This window comes from Primulina eburnea, chromosome 2 (genome assembly GCF_022965805.1).
Source record: "Primulina eburnea isolate SZY01 chromosome 2, ASM2296580v1, whole genome shotgun sequence".
Classification (NCBI taxonomy): domain Eukaryota; kingdom Viridiplantae; phylum Streptophyta; class Magnoliopsida; order Lamiales; family Gesneriaceae; genus Primulina; species Primulina eburnea.
Genome location: NC_133102.1, coordinates 41,567,440 through 41,589,501, shown reverse-complemented (window position 1 = coordinate 41,589,501; position 22,062 = coordinate 41,567,440). Strand labels below are relative to the sequence as shown.

The 22,062-nt window shown below is 39.3% G+C and overlaps 3 protein-coding genes across 7 annotated transcripts; 2 read left to right on the top strand and 1 right to left on the bottom strand.

The window, feature by feature from the left end:
• Window positions 1-1,610: 1,610 nt before the first annotated feature.
• On the bottom strand, window positions 1,611-5,437 carry LOC140824333 (protein FAR1-RELATED SEQUENCE 5-like). The gene is made up of 5 exons (XM_073185933.1): window positions 5,318-5,437; window positions 2,874-5,133; window positions 2,578-2,581; window positions 2,294-2,297; window positions 1,611-1,745 (listed from the first exon to the last, which is right to left on the bottom strand). Exons 1-5 carry the CDS (start codon window positions 5,435-5,437, stop codon window positions 1,611-1,613), a joined length of 2,523 nt encoding a protein of 840 aa, XP_073042034.1.
• An 8,505-nt stretch (window positions 5,438-13,942) lies between these two features.
• LOC140823246 (zinc transporter ZTP29-like) lies at window positions 13,943-17,455 on the top strand. Of its 5 annotated transcripts, none has more exons than XM_073184493.1 (13): window positions 13,943-14,515; window positions 14,752-14,813; window positions 15,079-15,137; window positions 15,245-15,337; window positions 15,430-15,507; window positions 15,607-15,694; window positions 15,916-15,971; window positions 16,078-16,134; window positions 16,241-16,281; window positions 16,467-16,534; window positions 16,621-16,677; window positions 16,759-16,876; window positions 17,175-17,452. In XM_073184493.1, the coding sequence occupies exons 3-13, from the start codon at window positions 15,120-15,122 to the stop codon at window positions 17,218-17,220; spliced, it is 720 nt and encodes a 239-aa protein (XP_073040594.1). In that variant the 5' UTR covers window positions 13,943-14,515; window positions 14,752-14,813; window positions 15,079-15,119; the 3' UTR covers window positions 17,221-17,452. The 5 variants fall into 5 exon arrangements, with proteins under 5 accessions (XP_073040594.1, XP_073040593.1, XP_073040591.1 ...); XM_073184492.1 differs by lacking the exon at window positions 14,752-14,813 and adding an exon at window positions 14,694-14,751 and having other exon boundaries at window positions 13,945-14,515; XM_073184490.1 differs by lacking the exon at window positions 14,752-14,813 and having other exon boundaries at window positions 13,968-14,515; window positions 17,175-17,447.
• Window positions 17,456-17,951: 496 nt separating this feature from the next.
• LOC140823244 (ADP,ATP carrier protein, mitochondrial-like) lies at window positions 17,952-21,652 on the top strand. The gene is made up of 4 exons (XM_073184489.1): window positions 17,952-18,106; window positions 19,752-20,266; window positions 20,360-20,731; window positions 21,119-21,652. The coding sequence occupies exons 1-4, from the start codon at window positions 17,983-17,985 to the stop codon at window positions 21,413-21,415; spliced, it is 1,308 nt and encodes a 435-aa protein (XP_073040590.1). The 5' UTR covers window positions 17,952-17,982; the 3' UTR covers window positions 21,416-21,652.
• Window positions 21,653-22,062: the final 410 nt, after the last annotated feature.

Below are 22,062 nucleotides of genomic sequence, written 5' to 3'. Positions count from 1 at the left end.
AAAATCAAAGCAAGTTTTCTATCCACCAAAAAATCTCACTTCCCTTTCGTTTTTTCCGGTCGACGGAATCAGGCAAGGTAAATTCTTTGTCACTGTACAATGTTTTTTAATTTATAATGTAGATGTTTGTGTTTGTTTGAAGAAATTTGGGATTTGTTACGCTCATGTTTGCTTTAATTTCATGCTACATATGCTGAGATTTCCACCCGTGAATCTCGTCTGTTTCTGCATTTACATATGGGTTTTTTCAATTTATGTTGAAGGTTCAAGAACGTTGGCGTCGAGCCATTTTTTATTGAGTTGGATCAATTAGGTATTACTTTTCCCTTAAAGATTTTTACTCTGAAGTACTGTTTGGTATAAAGGATGGGATGACCAAATTATTAAATGTAAGGTAATTTATGTAGTGTAAAAATTACACGCTGTTTGGTGTAAGGTTGAGTACTTGAGTGTGGGCTATGCGCAATGTTTATTTTATCATCCACATACCTAACAGAACTGAATGTGTATCTGCTTTGGTTAATACTTAATCTGTGTAGTGGTTGCATTTTCATTTTTGCTTTGCTTACATTTGCTTGAAATTGATTAAAGAGGAATGAATTCTCCAACCTCAAAAAGGTTTTATGGCGAGAGTGCAGAAATGAATTCTGTATCAAGAAAGTTAATGTTAGATGTGAGCCCAAACAACTGGTGGTGCTTTAATGTTACTTGTGGTGAAACCTAAGCAAGAAGCCAAATAATTTACATGAACCTACGCAATGACGGATTCAACATTCTGCCCATTACTTATTGTGAATATTTATTTATAAGATGTTCATTTCATAAGATCTGAAATGTATGTTGTGACTCTCAATTTTTTTGTTGCAGAAAAAAAAAACAATTTGGCATACCATTATTTTCGTTTATGGTGAGCGCCTTAGTTATTTTAAATTTTTTCCTGTTAATTATGACTTATTTAATGTTAACTTTTTAATGTTCTTTATTTATTTTTGTGATATAGGGGAAAACATATGTTGTTTTCGTTGGACGTAAACCTGGTGTATATGACACTTGGGAAGAGGCACAAAAACAAGTTAATAAATTTAGCGGTGCGTCTCACAGGTCATTCTCTTCTAGGGATGATGCAGTAAAAGCTTTTGGTTCGTATCTGGACAAACAAGTTGCAGCTTCTTCCTCTACTCCTAGTGTTGAAAGAACGTCGTACGCACCTTCTAGTGCAAGTGCAAATGCAAGTGCAAGTGTCACTCAAGCTGAGAAGATAGTTAAATTGGAAGTTGCACTTGCAAATTTAGTGGCTATGACGGAGGAGTTAAAAAAACAAATTGAAGCTATGAAAATTAATAGTGATGATTAGGTTTTTTTTTGTCAATGTAATGTACTATTTATTTTCGCAGTAAAATGTTTGTTATGTTGCCTCTGATATCGATTTATGTGAATTGGATTTGATCCATTTTTAATTAGCTGCAGTTTGTTGGTGTAGTAATCGTAGTTTTTTTGCATATTCTTGGCTTGTTTTAGCCGTCCTTGTTGCCTGCCCTGGAAGAGTTGTGGAATAAACTCTTATTTATCATTATATATAACATGTTGTAGTAGCGTAAGTCACTCCACCATTAGTGAAACTGCATAACCATTGAAAAGTTGATGCCCACAGTCGCCCACTCCAGAAGACTTTCAACCTTAACCTTACCTATATGTGAAACAAGTAACACATTATGGACACCTATACCCCATCTCCCATCAATATCCTGCCAGATTCCGTTACAGTCAAAGCACCCGATGGTAATTCTTCCAAAGTTTGCTCCTCAACAAGAGCACCGATATTAGGCCATTATCTCAAAGGAGAGTTTGTCCCAAAAAACTGGTCTTTCAATTAGAAGAATCCCTCAAACCGATGGAAGTATGTTGTAGTAATCGTAGTTTTGTCATATTGGCTTGAGAAGAAACCATTATATAACTTATTTATCAATTGAGAACCCAACATGTTAGGTCTATTTAAATATACAAAAAAAAGAAAGATACAGAATTAAATTTATCAATAACCAAGCAGGATTCCAAAATAGCCAAAATGTTAGGTCTATTTAATTTATCCACCACAGGAAACATGATAAGAAACAAATGAGTTTAAGAGCTAATAGGTCTTTTATTTAAATTAATCCGAGCGTTATAACAGAAACAACCAACACAGCCTAGATTGCATGAGCACCGGTATGTCAAGCTTCACTTCATCCAAACTACTGGTGGTCCTGATAAGGGAATAAATTCATTTCACCACTTGTATACAAATTTGTATTACCTTCCTGCAACAGACATAAAAATTATCGAATATTATAACGCATTGAAAAAAAAAACACAAGTTACCAATTTGAATGTTATAAAAATATACAGAATATTGTTGGTAAAATTTTACAAAGTTCGAAAATCAGATGCTCAAAGACCACAGAAAATACAGGTAACGGATATGACAACAAGAAACAATTACCACGACGAGGAACTTATTCCTTACTTGTGATGATTGAGGACGCTGAAACTGATAAGGGAATAAATTCATTTCTCCACTTGTGTACAAATTTGTATTACCTTCCTGCAAGAGACATAAAAAATATCGAATATTATAACGCATTGAAAAAAAAACACAAGTTACCAATTGATTTGAGTGCTGTACAAAATGTTGAGGAGGTAGAAATGGATTCTGCGAGAATGTTAAATTTAATTGTTGTTGGCATGGTATGTTGTTTATTTCCCGTGCGGTAGTGTCATCTTGTGAACTTTGTCCTTTTCTTTTGCCTCTTTTTCCACCTAGCACATCCAAAGAAGATGGTCATCTAACCGCATAATTAGTATATGATCACAATTTTGAATAACTTAAAACTTACTTGGAATTTCAGCTTTTTCTTTTCCTTTTCGATTTCCTTTTTTGCTCTTATTATCCCAATGTCGTGTAATATTTGCATTTGTAACTCCTTTTGCTTTAGCGGTGAGTGGGTTACGTATGAATACTTCATCGATGTTACCGTCACTTGGAATATCATCACACGGCGTCTCGTCATCTACACTCAAATTCTGGAGAAGGTTGGATATTTCACCTGTTGCTGTATCAACCAACTTATACAAACTTTTTCTCGCATCCTCATGAGATTTGCTCAATTGAGTTAGATCGTACATTGATCTCATTATTTGGTTCACAAACATCATCTCAGATTTATAACCACCACCACCACCACCACCACCACTTTCTTTGAATTCATTGTTAACTATAGTTTTTATATTCTTCATCCATCTCTTCAAAATGTAACAGTTGGGTAGAACAGTGACGTCAAAAGAGTTAAACACCATCAAAACATGCTTACACAAAATCCCCATTGTCTCAAACTTAGAACAACTACACTTTATTTCATGATTCTGCTTATTGAACACCACTTGTCTGACCCTTGAGTTTTCATCGTGAGATTTTACCTTGAACTCAAGCAAATTCCAATCATTACCAAAACAAGATGGTGGTTGAACAGATTTGCAATTCAAAGAGTTAACCAATTCGATTTCGAATAACTTGTAAATGGAAATAGTGTAGACATTTGCAGCATGAATCAACAACGGATGATTTTTTAAAATCTGCGCAGGCTTACCATGACGACAACGGGTATCTTCAAACTTCTCCTTCTCTCGCCATTTATTTAGAATTTTTGTATAATTCATCACGAATTCATACAAAGAACACATTTTATTACCTGCTTTCTTCAAAACCATATTTGTGACCTCACTCCTTGAGGTAGCCAAAAGTCCTGCACTAAATCTGCCATTGCTGAAAGCAGTAGCCCATTTTTTCCTGATTTTGTACATCCCATTCAACCATTTATGACCACACAAATTATATGTATCGATCATATATGTCCACGTGGCATCAAATTCATCTTCAGAGTCGCAGTAATTCATGCATTTATACCACAATTTTTTGAAATTTGAATCGCCATTTAAATTCCCAAAATGTGAAGGCGCATTTTGATTTATATGCCACTGACATAAACGATGATGGGAATGTGGAAAAACCGTTTCAATTGCATTCATCATGGCCTGGCATTGGTCTGAAAATATAGATTCAGGTTGTTTTCCGTACATAGCATCAAGAAATGTTGTAAACAACCACTCAAAAGAAGCTTCGGTCTCATCGGACATAAAAGCCAAACCAAACAACACATTTTGCATATGGTGGTTTATACCAATAAATGGAGCACAAATCAAATTGTATTTGTTTGATCTATATGTTGTGTCAATCGACAGCACATCACCGAAATATTCATAATCCACTGCACATTTGTAGTCCCTAAAGAAAAAATTCATCACTCTATCGTCATCATCCAATTGCACATTCCAGTAAAAGTAATTCTCTTTGTTCGCCTTCTGAATAAAATATTGGATAAGTGCAGTTGCATCTCCATTCTCAACTTTCGTATGCTTTTTTAGCCGACTCATATGGTCATATGCATCTTTTCTAATAAAACCTACATTTTGTGGCCCACATGCTTCATTCTCCATAAAAGAAACTGCATTAGAGACAGATATTCCAGCATTCACCATAGCTTCTAGAGTGGATTTTTTTGCATGTGATAAATTGCGTGCCGATCTTAACAGGTGAGTTTGATCAAGTGCAAACATCTCATGATTATGCTCCACCAAAAATCTACTCACCTGCCAAACACCCTCTTTTTCCCTTGTAATTTTCAATCTTGCTTTACATTTAGTTCTAGTGATCAACTTTTGATAAACTAGAATTCTTTTACTAGAACATTTTTCATCTTTCTTACCTTCACATGAGCAATTAAATTCCTTCGATTGAAGTTCATTAGTTTTGGGAAAACAACGTTGATCACCCTTTCTAACACTAAATCCCTTGGCATGCGCGTATTGACAATACAACAAATATGCCTCTTCAACACTATTCACAATTGAACCCACTGCTAGTTTGTTCTCCAAAATATCGACAACAGAGATTTCAGTTGGTACCTCGACGTTTTCTGCCGTTGGAAACTCAGGAACTCCACATTGCTGTTGTGAAATGTGATCCAGTTCTATTCCTTCAATATATTCTCCCCCCAACTCTTCAATTGGATTGTCATCTTCCATTGTAATGTAGAAAACCTACAGCAACCAACACAGATTCAATATACATGAAAGCTTCATTTGATTAAATCATTCACTTGATTAAAGCATTCACTTGATTAAAGCATAAGACAAATTCCCAAATGAAGAATCGATTCTTCACACAAACAGAAAGCATCCACTTTTTTCCAATATTCAAGAATCGATTTTACATCCTTTATACCAAACAGTACTTCAGAGTAAAAATCTTTAAGGGAAAAGTAATACCTAATTGATCCAACTCAATAAAAAATGGCTCGACGCCAACGTTCTTGAACCTTCCACATAAATTGAAAAAACCCATATGTAAATGCAGAAACAGACGACATTCACGGGTGGAAATCTCAGCATATGTAGTGTAGTGACCCGTTCCAGAATCACCTACTAATCAAAAACTAAGCATGCAATTAACCTAATTAATTATAATCAGAGATAACAGCGGAAATATGGCCAACAACAATAGTTATACAACCCAATCGAAATCGAAGTCTAGACTAACTCAAAATGAAATATCCAGTACAACCATATCGAATCAAATGGAAAACACTGAAAACTAAACCAACCAGCTACTCAACGTCCTCCTCCTGCTCCTCCTGAGCCATCCAACCTGAGGCCTGCCCCGTGGGAATGGGGTGTCCAAGAATAAACAAAACCGAGGACGTGAGCGATAAGAACGCCCAGTACAAAAGTATGAGTATACAAACCTATATGAAATGCACATGCTATGATATGATACCAGGGTAGTCAAGAAACAGGAATCACAAAGGATCTCAAAATGCTCAGTCTAGAGGCGCCAAGTGGATAGTGCCGCGCGGTCCAACCTCTGGGTCACTGCATCCACTACAAGACAGACGTGGACCTAAAATGTCCCGGACCACCGAAGCCCTCCCGACCCGTCGGCCACTGTGTACTCTCGGTGTCCATGCGTCCACAAGACAGGGCTGAGCGGCCCCAAGATATAGCTTATCTCGAAAGAGATACAGCTCAACAGTAAAGGCTATCTCGAAGGAGATACGGCTCAACATGATATGCAATATGCATCATAACTCGTGACATAATAGCATGCATCATATGACATATAACAATGCAGCAAATACTCATGCAACACATATATGAATGTATACTCAACCAGGATATCTCGGATAGTACTTTCGTACCTCTATCACAGCAAGCCTAGCCTTACGCAACACCGCTAATCAGGTCTAGCACAAGCCTACGCATCAAAAGCATACTCAATCAATACTACCATGCTCGACTAGCAAAACCAGTACTCCCTAGTACTACCAAAGGTTTAGGGTTTACCTTCGTCCGTCGACAGCCCTTTGATGTCGATTGCCTTGAAACTCAGGCGCCGCTACGCTACTACTCCTGGCAGCTCTTGGCTATCGCTCGACCAACAACTAACCCTAGAAACCTTCCAAATCCTCTCAACTATGAGGCAAAATCATGAATTGGCAAGTCACAAATGAGAAATCCGAGCACTATTTATAGGCCATGTTCGGATCCTCCGAACAACACTTCGGAACGTCCGAACGCTACGTGTCCATTGGCTCTTGACAGCTCATGATCGGATCCTCCGATCATACACTTCGGACCGTCCGAACATGCATGGAAAAATGACGTGTCGATCAACACTTGACACCTATGATCGGATTCACCGAACTACACTTCGGATCGTCCGAACTCTTCGGTGCTTCCGAACCCTCTTCGGTCCGTCCGATCATGACCATAGCCAAAATTACACCTTAAACCTTCTTAATCACCATTACTCCGTTAATTACCCAATTTGGAATTCGGGCTACTACATTCTCCCCCCCTTAAAAGATTTCGTCCTCGAAATCAGGCTTAGAGAATGAACAAAACGAAATAACAACATCATTAATACATCTCAATTGTTGTTGAATACAACTGATACTATGATTACAACTGAAAACACAAACTTATACAAAGCACAACTCAAAAGAGCTCTGGATGCTCCGAACGCATACGACTCTCTAACTCCCAAGTGGCTTCTTCAGTGCCTCGACGCTGCCACTGCACTAAGACAAGAGGAATGATCTTATTCCGCAACACCTTATCTTTGCGATCTAGAATCTGAACTGGTCGCTCCACGTAAGACAAATCCGTATCAAGTTGAACTTCAGATGGATGTAAGATGTGCGACTCATCTGCTACATAACGTCTCAACAAGGATACGTGGAACACATCATGAATACTTGATAGGTACGGCGGCAACGCAAGTCTGTAAGCTAAATCTCCCACACATTCCAGTATCTCGAATGGACCAATAAATCTCGGAGACAGCTTACCCTTGAGACCAAATCTCAAAATCCTGCGAAAAGGCGAAACTCGGAGAAACACCTTCTCACCTGGCTGAAAATGAAGAGGTCGACGCTTTGTGTTCGCATAACTAGCCTGTCGATCCTGAGCAGTCTTAATCCGCTTCTTGATTACTGCAACCTTATCTATAGCCTGCTGGACTAACTCCGGTCCCTCTACCTGTCGTTCCCCGACTTCATCCCAGAATAATGGAGTACGACAACGTCGCCCGTACAACGCCTCAAATGGTGCCATACCAATACTACGATGATAGCTGTTGTTGTACGCGAACTCAATCAAAGGCAAATGATCCTGCCAAGCGGGTCCGAAATCCATAACACAGGCTCGCAACATATCCTCAAGCGTACGGATAGTCCTCTCTGATTGACCGTCAGTCTCCGGATGATAAGCAGTACTCAGACTCAGTGTAGTACCCAAAGCTGACTGGAAACTACCCCAAAACCGTGAGGTAAAACGAGGATCTCTGTCACTAACAATACTGACAGGCACTCCATGCAAACGTACAATCTCCTGAATGTACAATCGAGCCATACGATCGAAAGTGAAATCACGATTATACGGCAGAAAATGAGCAGACTTGGTGAGTCGATCCACCACTACCCAGATAGCATCGCTGTTCCTCGAAGATAATGGCAAGTGAGTAATGAAATCCATCGTAATATGCTCCCACTTCCATTCTGGAATAGGTAAGTTCAACAACAATCCTCCCGGTCGACGGTGCTCTGCCTTAACCTGCTGGCAAACTAGACACTTGGAGACAAACTGATACACGCTGCGCTTCATCCCTTTCCACCAAAACCGCATCCTCAAGTCTCTATACATCTTGTTGCTTCCTGGATGAACACTTAACTTGCTTCGATGCGCCTGAGACAATATCTCGTCCCTCAAAGTGTCATCCTCTGGTACTACAACCCGATTAGATAAGCACAGAAGACCATTGGACTGATAATGGAAATTGCTATCACCACCAACTAACCGAGCTAATCTCTGAGTCTTGAGATCAGACATCTGAGCTTCTCGAATCCGAGTGAACAAATTGGGCTCAGATAAAATGGTAGCAACACGAATGCTCTCCATACCTTTCCGATGCTTGAAGTTAAACCCCAACGAGCAACTATCCTGGATGGCACTAGTCATAGCACAAGTCTGAAGTGCAGAGGCTCTCACCTTGCGACTAAGCGCATCAGCTGTGAGATTCGCAGAACCTGGATGGTACTTGATCTCGCAATCATAATCCTTCAGCAAATCCATCCAACGACGTTGCCTCATGTTCAACTCAGCCTGAGTGAACAGATATTTCAGACTCTTATGATCAGTAAAGATTTCAAACTGAACACCGTACAAATAATGACGCCAAATCTTCAGCGCAAACACAATAGCTGCCAATTCCAGATCATGAGTGGGATACTTCTCCTCGTGAGATTTCAGCTGTCTGGAAGCATAAGCAATCACATGACCGTTTTGCGTCAACACACACCCTAAGCCTTGAGTGGAGGCATCGGTGTAAACACTGAAACCATCAGATCCTGACGGTAACGCCAAAACAGGTGCGGAAGTCAGAAGTCGACGAAGCTCTCTGAAACTATCTTCGCACTCGGATGACCACTCAAATGGAACATCCCTCCGAGTAAGTTGCGTCAATGGTCTGGCTATCTGAGAGAAATTCACGATGAAGCGACGATAATACCCTGCCAGACCTAGAAAACTACGGATCTCAGCCACCGTCGTCGGACGTGACCAATTCAGCACTGCTTCAATCTTGCTGGGATCCACAGAAACTCCTTCCTTGGAAATCACATGACCAAGGAATACCACACGATCAATCCAGAACTCGCACTTACTCAGCTTAGCATACAATTGCTTCTCGCGAAGAATCTGCAACACAATCCTCAAGTGTTGGGCATGCTCTTCCACACTGTGGGAATAGATCAAGATATCGTCAATGAAAACCACCACAAACTGATCCAGAAAATCTCGGAAGACTCGGTTCATCAGATCCATGAACACCGCTGGCGCATTCGTCAATCCGAATGGCATAACTAGAAACTCGTAATGCCCATAACGAGTACGAAATGCAGTCTTGGAAATATCATCATCTCTGACTCTCATCTGATGATAACCCGATCGCAAGTCGATCTTGGAGTAAACAGAAGTACCCTGAAGCTGATCGAACAAGTCATCAATACGGGGTAAAGGGTACTTGTTTTTGATCGTCACCCGATTCAGCTGGCGATAATCAATGCACAACCGCATCGATCCATCCTTCTTCTTGACAAACAAGACTGGAGCTCCCCAAGGCGAAACACTCGGGCGAATATAACCCTTATCAAGAAGATCCTGCAATTGCTGCTTCAGCTCTCTCATCTCTGACGGAGCAAGACGATAGGGGGCACGAGAAATCGGTGCAGTCCCTGGCATTAAATCTATGCCAAATTCCACCTCTCTAACCGGAGGAAAACCAGGAATCTCATCTGGGAAAACATCAGGAAATTCACAAACCACTGGAATATCCTCTAGACCAACACTACCTGTGGATGAATCAATCGCATAGATGAGGTAGCCTTCCCCGCCCGACTCTAAAGCACGACAGGCTTTCAGAGCAGATACCACTGGCATCGGAGGTCGCGCTCCCTCACCATAGAAAAACCAACTAGAGCTTTCAGTCGTACGAAACTGAACAAGCTTCTGGTAACAATCCACAGTAGCTCGGTAGGTAGTCAATAAGTCTATACCCAAGATACAATCAAAATCTTCCATCTCTAGGATCATAAGATTCGCAGTCAACTCGTTACCCTCAAAATCTAAGGGACAACCCATCACTAGACGCTTCGCTAACACCGAATGACCCATCGGAGTAGAAACAGAAAGAATGACGTCTAGAGAAACATAGGGTAACCTATGACGCTTAACAAATCGTGCAGAAATGAAGGAATGAGAGGCTCCTGTATCAATAAGAACAAAAGCAGGAATACCGCATAAATGAAAAGTACCTGCTATGACTCTCTCCGTCTCATCTGCAGCCTGATCCTGGTTCAGCGCAAAAACCTGACCTTGGGCACGAGGTCGAAGATTCGAACTACCCACTGCCTGACCCTGCCTCCTCTGCTGAACAGTCGTCTGAGATCCAGAACCGGATCCTGCTCCACCTCGCAACTGAGGACAATTCTTCTTAATATGCCCCATCTCTCCGCACTGATAACAAGCTCCTGCGGCTACTCGGCATTGCTCCGATGGATGGTTCTTCCCACAATGCGCACAAGACTCCTTCTTCTTACCAAAGCGGAAAACACCACTAGATCGAGATCCAGATCCAGAAGAAGATGAACCAGATTTCTTGAATGACTGAGATCGAGGCCTCAAAGTACTCGGAGGTCTAGAAGAAGAAAGAATAGCCCTACCACGCTGGAGACTGATCTCTGCCTGGCGACACCGGTTCACTAACCCATCATAAGAAGTAGGATTATCACAGACAGTGACTCGATCAAAGATCTCCTGATTAAGGCCCTGGAGGAAATGATCATACTTGGCCTCAGAACTGCCACTGATATGAGGAGCGAAGGGTAACAACTCAAAGAATTTCTGCTGATACTCATCAACAGACATACTCCCCTGCTTAAGGTTCAGGAGCTCAATCGTCTTGGCCTGGCGAAGGGCTGGAGGAAAGTACAGCTGCATGAACGCTGCACGGAAATCGACCCAAGTCGCTCTACCCTGCGACTGAACTATCGGCGCAGAAGTTGATCGCCACCACCTGCGAGCACGGCCCTCGAGAAGAAAACTAAGGGTCTCCATCTTCTGCTCATCGGTGCACTGGAATGCGCGGAAACAACTCTCCATGCGCTCTAACCAATCCTCCGCATCATCGGGAGTCTCACCGCCAACTAAAGGCTTAGGCCCCATCTGCATGAAACGATGCATATCGAAACGCCTAGGACCATCCCGACGATGACGATGCTCACGATGACGTCTATGATCGTCCTGGTCACCCCATCGACCTACACTCCCCTGACTACTCCCGTCATCAAAATGGTCAGCCATCGCTACAAGATAGAATAGGGAAAATGGTAAAATGGTCAACGGAAATCCCAAAACAGAATCTATATCCCAAAATCATACGCATGCTCTGATACCATAAATGTAGTGACCCGTTCCAGAATCACCTACTAATCAAAAACTAAGCATGCAATTAACCTAATTAATTATAATCAGAGATAACAGCGGAAATATGGCCAACAACAATAGTTATACAACCCAATCGAAATCGAAGTCTAGACTAACTCAAAATGAAATATCCAGTACAACCATATCGAATCAAATGGAAAACACTGAAAACTAAACCAACCAGCTACTCAACGTCCTCCTCCTGCTCCTCCTGAGCCATCCAACCTGAGGCCTGCCCCGTGGGAATGGGGTGTCCAAGAATAAACAAAACCGAGGACGTGAGCGATAAGAACGCCCAGTACAAAAGTATGAGTATACAAACCTATATGAAATGCACATGCTATGATATGATACCAGGGTAGTCAAGAAACAGGAATCACAAAGGATCTCAAAATGCTCAGTCTAGAGGCGCCAAGTGGATAGTGCCGCGCGGTCCAACCTCTGGGTCACTGCATCCACTACAAGACAGACGTGGACCTAAAATGTCCCGGACCACCGAAGCCCTCCCGACCCGTCGGCCACTGTGTACTCTCGGTGTCCATGCGTCCACAAGACAGGGCTGAGCGGCCCCAAGATATAGCTTATCTCGAAAGAGATACAGCTCAACAGTAAAGGCTATCTCGAAGGAGATACGGCTCAACATGATATGCAATATGCATCATAACTCGTGACATAATAGCATGCATCATATGACATATAACAATGCAGCAAATACTCATGCAACACATATATGAATGTATACTCAACCAGGATATCTCGGATAGTACTTTCGTACCTCTATCACAGCAAGCCTAGCCTTACGCAACACCGCTAATCAGGTCTAGCACAAGCCTACGCATCAAAAGCATACTCAATCAATACTACCATGCTCGACTAGCAAAACCAGTACTCCCTAGTACTACCAAAGGTTTAGGGTTTACCTTCGTCCGTCGACAGCCCTTTGATGTCGATTGCCTTGAAACTCAGGCGCCGCTACGCTACTACTCCTGGCAGCTCTTGGCTATCGCTCGACCAACAACTAACCCTAGAAACCTTCCAAATCCTCTCAACTATGAGGCAAAATCATGAATTGGCAAGTCACAAATGAGAAATCCGAGCACTATTTATAGGCCATGTTCGGATCCTCCGAACAACACTTCGGAACGTCCGAACGCTACGTGTCCATTGGCTCTTGACAGCTCATGATCGGATCCTCCGATCATACACTTCGGACCGTCCGAACATGCATGGAAAATGACGTGTCGATCAACACTTGACACCTATGATCGGATTCACCGAACTACACTTCGGATCGTCCGAACTCTTCGGTGCTTCCGAACCCTCTTCGGTCCGTCCGATCATGACCATAGCCAAAATTACACCTTAAACCTTCTTAATCACCATTACTCCGTTAATTACCCAATTTGGAATTCGGGCTACTACATGTAGAATGAAATTAAAGCAGACATGAGCGTAACAAATCCCAAATTTCTTCAAACAAACACAAACATCTACATTATAAATTAAAAAACATTGTACAGTGGCAAAAAATTTACCTTGCCTGATTCCGTCGACGGGAAAAAACAAAAGGGAAGTGAGATTTTTTGGTGGAGAGAAAACTTGCTTTGATTTTATGACTCTGCCGTTCGTTTCGTCGTTTTTTGGAGAGAGGGCTTTCTTGAAATTTTTGAGAGAGGTTGTTTGAAATATTTCAAAAATTTCACGGGAGGAGTCTGGTTGAGTTTTGAGAGAGGTGGTTTCCTTCATAAATGTTAACCACGGTTTACTTTTGTTGTAACAAAAATATTAAAATACTAATGACACGTGTAAAAAAATGAATGGGTTGGGGCACTAGTGTCGATTAAACCGTACTTAACCCCATCTGCCGAAAGTTTGAGTTGGAAGTGACATACTCCCTTGAAGATTAGTGGAGTAGCTAGCCAGTAAGCAAAGTTAGGCTACCACGTAACAAACAAAAGTAAATTAAAATTGAAACATAAAATCTTGAAATTATTTTTATATTTATTTTAAAATTTTCTTCTTCTTCTTCTCTTTGTTTTTTGGACTAATAATCTAAACAAATATGTATTTAGTTATATGAAAATTAAGTCGGGAAATGTTATTTTGTTAAATTTCTTGGATTATCCTGTGTAGATATTTCTTTTTTGCTCTCACTATCATACTGCTCCCTTTCCGGTCTATTAAATTCTTGTCCGAAGATAGATACAAACACCCTTTTCATGCAATAATGGAATCCTCAACTGCCCTTCGAGTTTTAATTGCTATTTTATCCACTTCTTTGTTGATGCATTGCTGCATGATTTTTATATAGCAAGGTGTGATTATCCAGAATATAATATATTTATAAAAACATTAGTGTATTTTTTAGATTGTATTTTATGTTAATTACTTGCTAATGTTCTGTTTGATCATGAGTTTAGCAGTGGGAGATTCAACTATTTAATGTGTTATATCTTTTACTAATTTAATATATTTACGCAGTAAGCCAGAGAATTTTAAATTTTTTTTTGACAATTTTTAATAAGTTGAAACACTGTAAACACGTATCATTACTCAGCCTGTTTAATTCCAGGTGGTAAAGTGAAATTTGTTTGTTTGAACATTGATAGTCCTGCTTCGGATCAGTTCATAACTGATGGAGATAGTTTATTACAGCATCGTAGTCATCTGTATAAATATCATGAACTCTTTCTTTCTTGTGTACCATTCCTGGATCAGGAGATTGGAGAAAAGGGTATTCCGTGATTCTGTCTTTGAGTTGGAATATTCCAAGAATTGTTAACTCTGAGTAGTGGGGTTTTGGGAAAAATGAGTTTCATGGAATCTCAAGTTTTAGTTGCTCTTGCACTTGCACTTTTGGGTGGTTTGAGCAACTCCATTGGTAAGTGATCACTAAATAAACTATTTGCTCTAGTCTAGTGTTCAGAAATTTGATGTGTGTGGCTATCATTTGTTTGTGTTTACAAAATTTTTTATGTAAGTACTATTGAATTTCGGCATTTGGTTGGAGTTTATAATCTTCGGTGTTGTCTGATTTGGGCCTTATGTTTTACATCCAGTTTGCTTGTTGCGTTCTGCTTTGTCGATTGAATGACGGTCTTACTTCTGATCATGCAGGTATAGGATATCCATATATTGTATCCTAGCTAGCTAGTTCATTCGATCAAGAAACCGAAAAAGTATGTAGTGTTTTACGAGATAGAGAGCTTTAAGGCTTAGGATACTCTAACTTCATAATCACTTCAACCTTCTGAATTCGTGTGATTGTTGAATCTGCTGTTATTTATTGTTGAGTTGTATACTCAGACTCATGATTTTCAAGGCCAAGATGCATGATATAAGTAAATCGTTTACGCCGTGAACTTGCTTTGTTAGTTTCTAGTATTTAATTTTAGCCCTGAATTCACGAGACGCCTGATGATTCTTGGCTGTGTTCTCGAATAGGCGCGCTCTTTGTTGTCATCCATCAGGCCCCAAATCTTAAAATGCTCGGCCTTCTACAGGTAATAAATTTGTGTCAATGTGTATAATACTACCTCCCTTCAAATTCTCCGACTTAAAAGTTTTAGTTTCATAAGCCTACATCTAGTTTTTGGTTTCACTGATGCAGGGTTTTGCGGCAGGTCTTATGTTGAGCATATCCTTCTTTTATCTGGTTCATAATGCCATCGACTCCATTGGTTTTTTGAAAGGGAATCTCTGGGTGAGGTTTACAAATTTAGTGCGGAAATAGCGTCTATTTCGAGTACACTCTTCGTGTTGTTGTCACCGTATGTTGATTCATTGGCTTTAAAGTTCTTTGCAGGTGCAACATTCTTTGCATTTGTGGCTAGTTTCATCCCAGAACTTCCACCCATTTCAGATGGTAAAAAGGTCTGGTTTGTTCAACTCATTTGTACGATATGGATAAACTTTGTGACTGTTAATCTTTATGAAATATGAACCAAAAATTTGTTTTGTGCATGGAATCAGGATGATGGGGATGAAGGGAGCAAGAGCAAAGATATCATCAAAAAGCATCGACGCCAAGTTCTATTTAGTGGAATCATCACAGCCTTAGGTGTTATTCTTCTATATGAATTGAAAAAAACATTGCCACAGTCAGCATGAAAATTATCGAATTCGTGACGAACCCTTTTCAAATTGTTGGACCAAGTGCTTGAAGTTTCATATGTGTGTCTATGTACTTTGTTTTGGAAAGAATTTGCGCAATTTCCGGTTAGTTTCGGTTTATTAAATAAATATGATTGAATTCACATGCTTGAAATATCTCTGTTTCAGGGATAAGCTTGCATAATTTCCCGGAGGGAATGGCAGTGTTCCTTGGATCCATTAAGGTTAAATATAAGACATCTAGAGTTATTTGATATGTTGGAATGCCTTACTTTTCAGTTCAGTTCAGTTCAGTTTGATAACATCATCAGGTTCGTTTTTCCTTGTTAGGGCTTTCGCGTCGGCCTCAACTTGGCGCTGGCTATTGCTTTGCACCATATACCAGAGGTATCATATATATTCAAGACCTTGATCTTCTTCATGTACCAAATATGATCCAATATATATTTATATATTGATTCTAAAGAAAACAAACTTTTACCGACTTTTGCAGGGGATTGCTGTTGCACTGCCTGTTTATTTCGCCACACAAAGGTAGGAAGTGTTCAGCACTGCTAGCAAGCTGGTTTTGGTAAATTCACGACTTTAGGCTGTCTCCAACTAGATTCTTGTAAATAAAATGAAAAGAACTATTCTAAGAATTGGTGCACTAAAATAGAATTGATCATTGGTGATTGTCTTATCGTATGTATATCGATCTGGTGCACCTTGTGTCTTAGTAAATGGCGGGCATTCAAGTTGGCCACCCTTTCCGGTCTAGCCGAGCCCCTCGGCGTTCTTGTTGTAGGTATGTCATGAACTAGCTAGCTATATCCATCCCACACTCCATGAAATAATGTCAAGATATAATTTGTTTCTGTTCGTTCCTTGCAGCGTACCTATTCCCCGTCAGTTTGAGTCCGGAAATACTGGAGGGCCTTCTCGGATCCGGTATGATCGATCTCGTCGTTCATCCGGTTAAATTCATATGATTTCTCGTATTAGTGTTTGATGTGTTTGTGTTATTTCCAGTTGGTGGAGTGATGGCTTCTTTGACGTTGCATGAAATGCTCCCGTTGGCGTTTGATCACGCGGGGCAAAAGAAAACTGTTAAAGCTGTGTTCTTTGGAATGGCGTTCATGTCTACTAGGTGACTTTCTTGATGGAAAAACTACAATTTTTTTTTAATGTTTCTCTAATTTTGTTTGTATAACGGGCAAAGTTAAAACGTTTTAGTTTTAGTCATTTTTCGTCATGAGTAGTGAGGTGACATCCGAACATAATGACGTGCCACCGAAAATTGCTTATGTGCCATCAGATATTGTTGACGTGTTCCATGTCATGTCAACACTCTAATTCTCAAAAAAAATAAAAAAAATAGACTAAGACCGTAAATTGACCAACAAACAGATTCACGTCAACATTTTATGTTTATTAATGTCTTGCAGCCTCTACTTTCTTGAGACAAGCTTACCAGATCAAATGAGCTTGTGATCGATCATATCTACGAAATCGACATGAATATTCCGAAAAAGTGAAGAAAAGATTAAGCATATTATATTTTCCGGAATTAATAGTTTTTCTTTGTAATATTTCGTTGTAAAATCGCAAATTGTGTTGCTTCTTATTATTACAAGCAGAGACTTCGTCACTTTCATTTCATGTTTTTTTTTTCAGAGATTTCATTTCTTGGCTGACTATGTTATCTTGATCATTAGGACATAATTTGAGTTTGATGAGGTATTTAATGAAAATCGATTTTAATTAGGTTACCGAGTTGAGTTATTTTTATTTAATATATAATAAAAATGACTATTTTGTGGAAATGAAATTTAAAACATAAAATCATCTAATAGAATATTTCTATTTGAAATTCAAAATTGCCACTCTTTTAACATTAACAAAAACATCCACAATTGTTATATTTCGATGGACACTAGGTAAACTTCGGGCTAACGTAGTAGTTTGCAAAATTATGTTAGTTAAATAAACTGCATTAGACAAATCTTGTACGACAAACTCGCCTGAGAAAGTGTTGGTAGGGAGAATATCTAATTAATAAGCACTTATCAAACATGCAAGAACTCCAACAACTCGAACACTCATTGAGATCTTTCGGTACACACTAAGTAAATCTCAAGCTAATGCTCTAGTCTGAAAGTCACGCTAGTCAAATAAATCATACGGTATAAATCCTGAGCACATAAACATATATGACTGAGGGGTCCAAGTGAAAATATCATAAACATTTGGGTGATGCGTGCAAAAAGGCAAGTAATTGAAGGAGTTAAACCATATGCACACACTGCCCACTCCGATTGGTTCTTCTCTGCACCATTCCATTTCTTCTTCGCCCCAAGCCGAGGCGAGCACAGCTCTGGTAAATTCTATTTTTTGTTTTATTTCATCCATGTATGATTTTTGTTCGATTTTATTTTCTGATTATCCTGCTTAAATTCCAATTCCATTTTATTCTTCTTTATATTTTTAAATATTTTTTTAACTGTTTTTCCTCGACCGCTTTGGATTTTTGTTCATCCTTTGGTTAGAAGAAGTGTTTTTCACGTGATCTTAGAACTCCTGATTCTTTAGATCTGTAGTAGATAAAGTTCTGTACTGGTAGGGAGATCAAGGTCCGAACGAGCTTAGATCTGTCTCACCACATCTGAAGTTATTAACTGATTTTGTCGATTTTTGGATTATTTTTATATGAATGCTCTGTTATTCATACTCGGTTTCGAATTATGCATTGTTATTATTATGTTTGTGGCTTCATTTTTATTTCATAAGTATGGCTTTACGTGTGATTCGATCTGTGGTTTGAGTTGCTTGTTTTTAGTCATAATCCGTTGTGGCTCTGTTTTCCTTTCCTTTTTACACTCCCATACTTTATCTTATTGTAGGCATATCTTGTGGATGCTTTTAGCTCTAATATTGTATGTCAAACCGCTTTCGATTTTGTTTATGCCCATCAATTTCCCGAGTCTTTCGTTGATGTTCGAACCCTGTGGTTTCTAAATTCTTGGAAACAATGCCCTTATAGTATCTATGTACAAGGATAGTCTCAGATCAGAGGCCAAGACGTGGCATAGGAATGTACATAAAACAAAAGAGAAAAACGACACTGATTGAAAGACACTTGGAATAAGATTGGTTACCTTTGTGACATGGCAGATTCTTGTTTTTCATTTTTTGAAATTATAGGATAGAAATATTACAGAAATAAAAGAACCCAAACTGCTTAAAAATTAATTTGGTTTTCTTTCCTGAATTTGAATATCAATTTTTCATTTTATTGAATTCAAACCCCCTTATTCTGTGATGCATCTGTTTGGTACCCTTTTCTAGTTAACCAGAACATTTTTAAAAAATAAACTTGCTACAATTTTTCTTAACTTGAACAGTGAAATTTGTTCTGTCGTTTTGTACATTGAATGGAAAAATGCTTTATTAGGTTGAACCTGCCTAGCCATTTGTGAGAGGCTGCTTGATTCTAGAAAAGAAATGAGTTTGGGTTCATTTTTCATGGTGATTTAGCTTTATGTATTCTCTTTTATCGATGACAGACGAAGTTAGTTGTTGATGGCATTCATCTTGTTGGTTCCCCTGTTCTGCTTGGTCAGAAGACTTATGAGCTTAACATGTTTCAACGTCCATTCATTTAATATCCATTCAGAATTGAACCCATTACACTTTAAATTATGCATATTAGTACAGATTGTAGTCTCTGCCTTTCATCGTTGTCTTTTTATCTATATACGATTGCCGTATTTATGGCGTACTCTAGTATTTTGTATTGCATGTGTTCTCTGGCATCAACAGTTATGTGGCTCTGCTATGCGATTTTTAGTTTCTTGTTTAAGTTCCATTTTTGGAAATGTTTTCCTTACTATATAACAACCAAAGAACTAGAGTGTCCTTGTAATTTTCTCGCTACATGGTTAAATTCCTTATCCACCTTATGGACTTGGTTTTGCGGTTGAATAGTCCTTGACTCCTTGCCTGCCTATTTTGTGCTACTGCAGATATTCTTAAAATGTCTGATCAGCACCAGCTCCCAACTATCGCACATAAGGTGGCTAATCAGCTGCATATAAGTCCCAGTTTATCCCAGGATGTCCAAACACGATATGGGGGTTTCCAGCGACCTGCCATGTATCAGAGACAATTTGCATATGGCAATTATACAAATGCAGGATTACAGTATCCGATGACTTGTCAAGTCTCTCAGAATCTGTCATTGATTTCTGCGAATGCTTCACCAGTGTTTTTACAGGCTCCAGCCGAGAAAGGCCTCACACACTTTGCCATCGACTTTCTTATGGGCGGAGTCTCGGCTGCAGTGTCAAAAACAGCTGCTGCCCCTATTGAACGGGTAAAACTTTTGATTCAAAATCAAGATGAAATGATCAAGTCTGGTAGACTCTCGGAACCATACAAGGGAATTGGAGACTGTTTCAAGAGAACCATGCAGGACGAAGGATTTGGATCATTATGGAGAGGGAACACTGCTAACGTTATCCGTTACTTCCCCACCCAGGTTTTCCCAACCTCTTATATTCACGATACATGAGTTAAATCTCTGTAATATGCTCTTACCATGATTTGCTATATTTTACAACTTCTTCTACAGGCCTTAAACTTTGCATTCAAGGACTACTTCAAGAGACTCTTTAACTTCAAGAAAGACCGTGATGGCTATTGGAAATGGTTTGCTGGCAACCTTGCTTCTGGTGGTGCAGCTGGCGCATCCTCATTGCTATTTGTCTACTCTTTGGATTATGCCCGTACTCGTCTTGCCAATGATTCCAAGGCTGCAAAGAAGGGAGGTGAGAGGCAATTCAATGGTTTGATTGATGTGTACCGAAAGACCCTGAAATCTGATGGTATTGCTGGTCTTTACCGTGGATTCAACATCTCATGTGTTGGTATTATTGTGTATCGTGGTTTATACTTTGGAATGTACGACTCTTTGAAGCCTGTGCTCTTGACGGGGTCGATGCAGGTTGGAATTTCTCTATGCTGGATTTCTACTTGCGGGTTCATTTATTCATGATTGGATCCAAGGCTGTATTGTAGTTTTGATGAGGATTTTTATTTTCACTTTAGTTTTGTTCTTTTCAAAACAAGTTTTCCGTTTCATTAGGCGAATCCGTTGAGCAGGGAGGATGGGTATTTGTTTTGATTATATGCGCATCATGTGTAAAAATGTAAAATCCGCCCTCTAAAATGGACTAAAACTTCCTTTAACTAAATTTTCATCCTTAACCATCTATGCAAGGCACAGTTCCGATGATTTTCAACACAACAGATTATGTTATTTGATTTATTTAAGCTGTTTAAGTTTTAAAAAGTTGCCAATGTAATGAGATTTACCCGTTCATGACAACAGGACAGTTTCTTCGCTAGCTTTGCTCTTGGTTGGCTCATCACAAATGGTGCTGGTCTTGCTTCCTATCCAATCGACACTGTCCGTAGAAGAATGATGATGACATCTGGTGAAGCCGTGAAGTACAAGAGCTCTCTGGATGCTTTCTCTCAAATCCTTAAGAATGAAGGTACCAAATCTTTGTTCAAGGGTGCCGGTGCAAACATTCTTCGTGCAGTTGCTGGTGCCGGTGTGCTTGCAGGTTACGACAAACTTCAGATGATTGTCTTCGGTAAGAAATACGGCTCTGGAGGTGGTTAATAATCACCACTTTCTTTGGGATGAAGATGGTGATGAAAACTTTTTGTTTAGTTTGAAAATTCGACGATTTGAATAATTCAATTTCGAGGGTCTGAACCCAAACATTGTCTGTTTCCCTCTTTTTTGGTGTGGGGGGTTGTTGCTGGAACATTGTTATGGAAGGGGTTGCCTACTTTAGGACGGATCCTGCTATTGTTTTCATGAGACTTTGAATTTTAAGAAAATACTATTAATTTAGTATGCTTCTGTAATTTTTTAGTGTTATCTTCTCCAATGTTAAGTAGTTAAGATGGACCAAATTGTGTGATAAAAGAGCTGATGCGGCCCTTTTATTGAATTTATTTACATAAAAGTTGTGTTCGTCACTCAATTTCCCTTTCGAGGTTTATTTACAGGTTAGTCGAGCATGTTAAGATTGTGTTTAGCTTGGAGACAAGGGTAGGGATAAGGTACACAAAGAAAATGGTATAAGAAAATTTAAAGACTAATTAATTATACTATATTTTGGTTCGAGTTCTTTGAAACTCAAAAAATTTAAATTTTTTTTCGAAGTTCGGTTCAAAATAATATTTTCTCAAGTTATTAGAAATATATTTATTTAATATATAATGATATTATATTTTTCAATGTATAATACTATTATATCA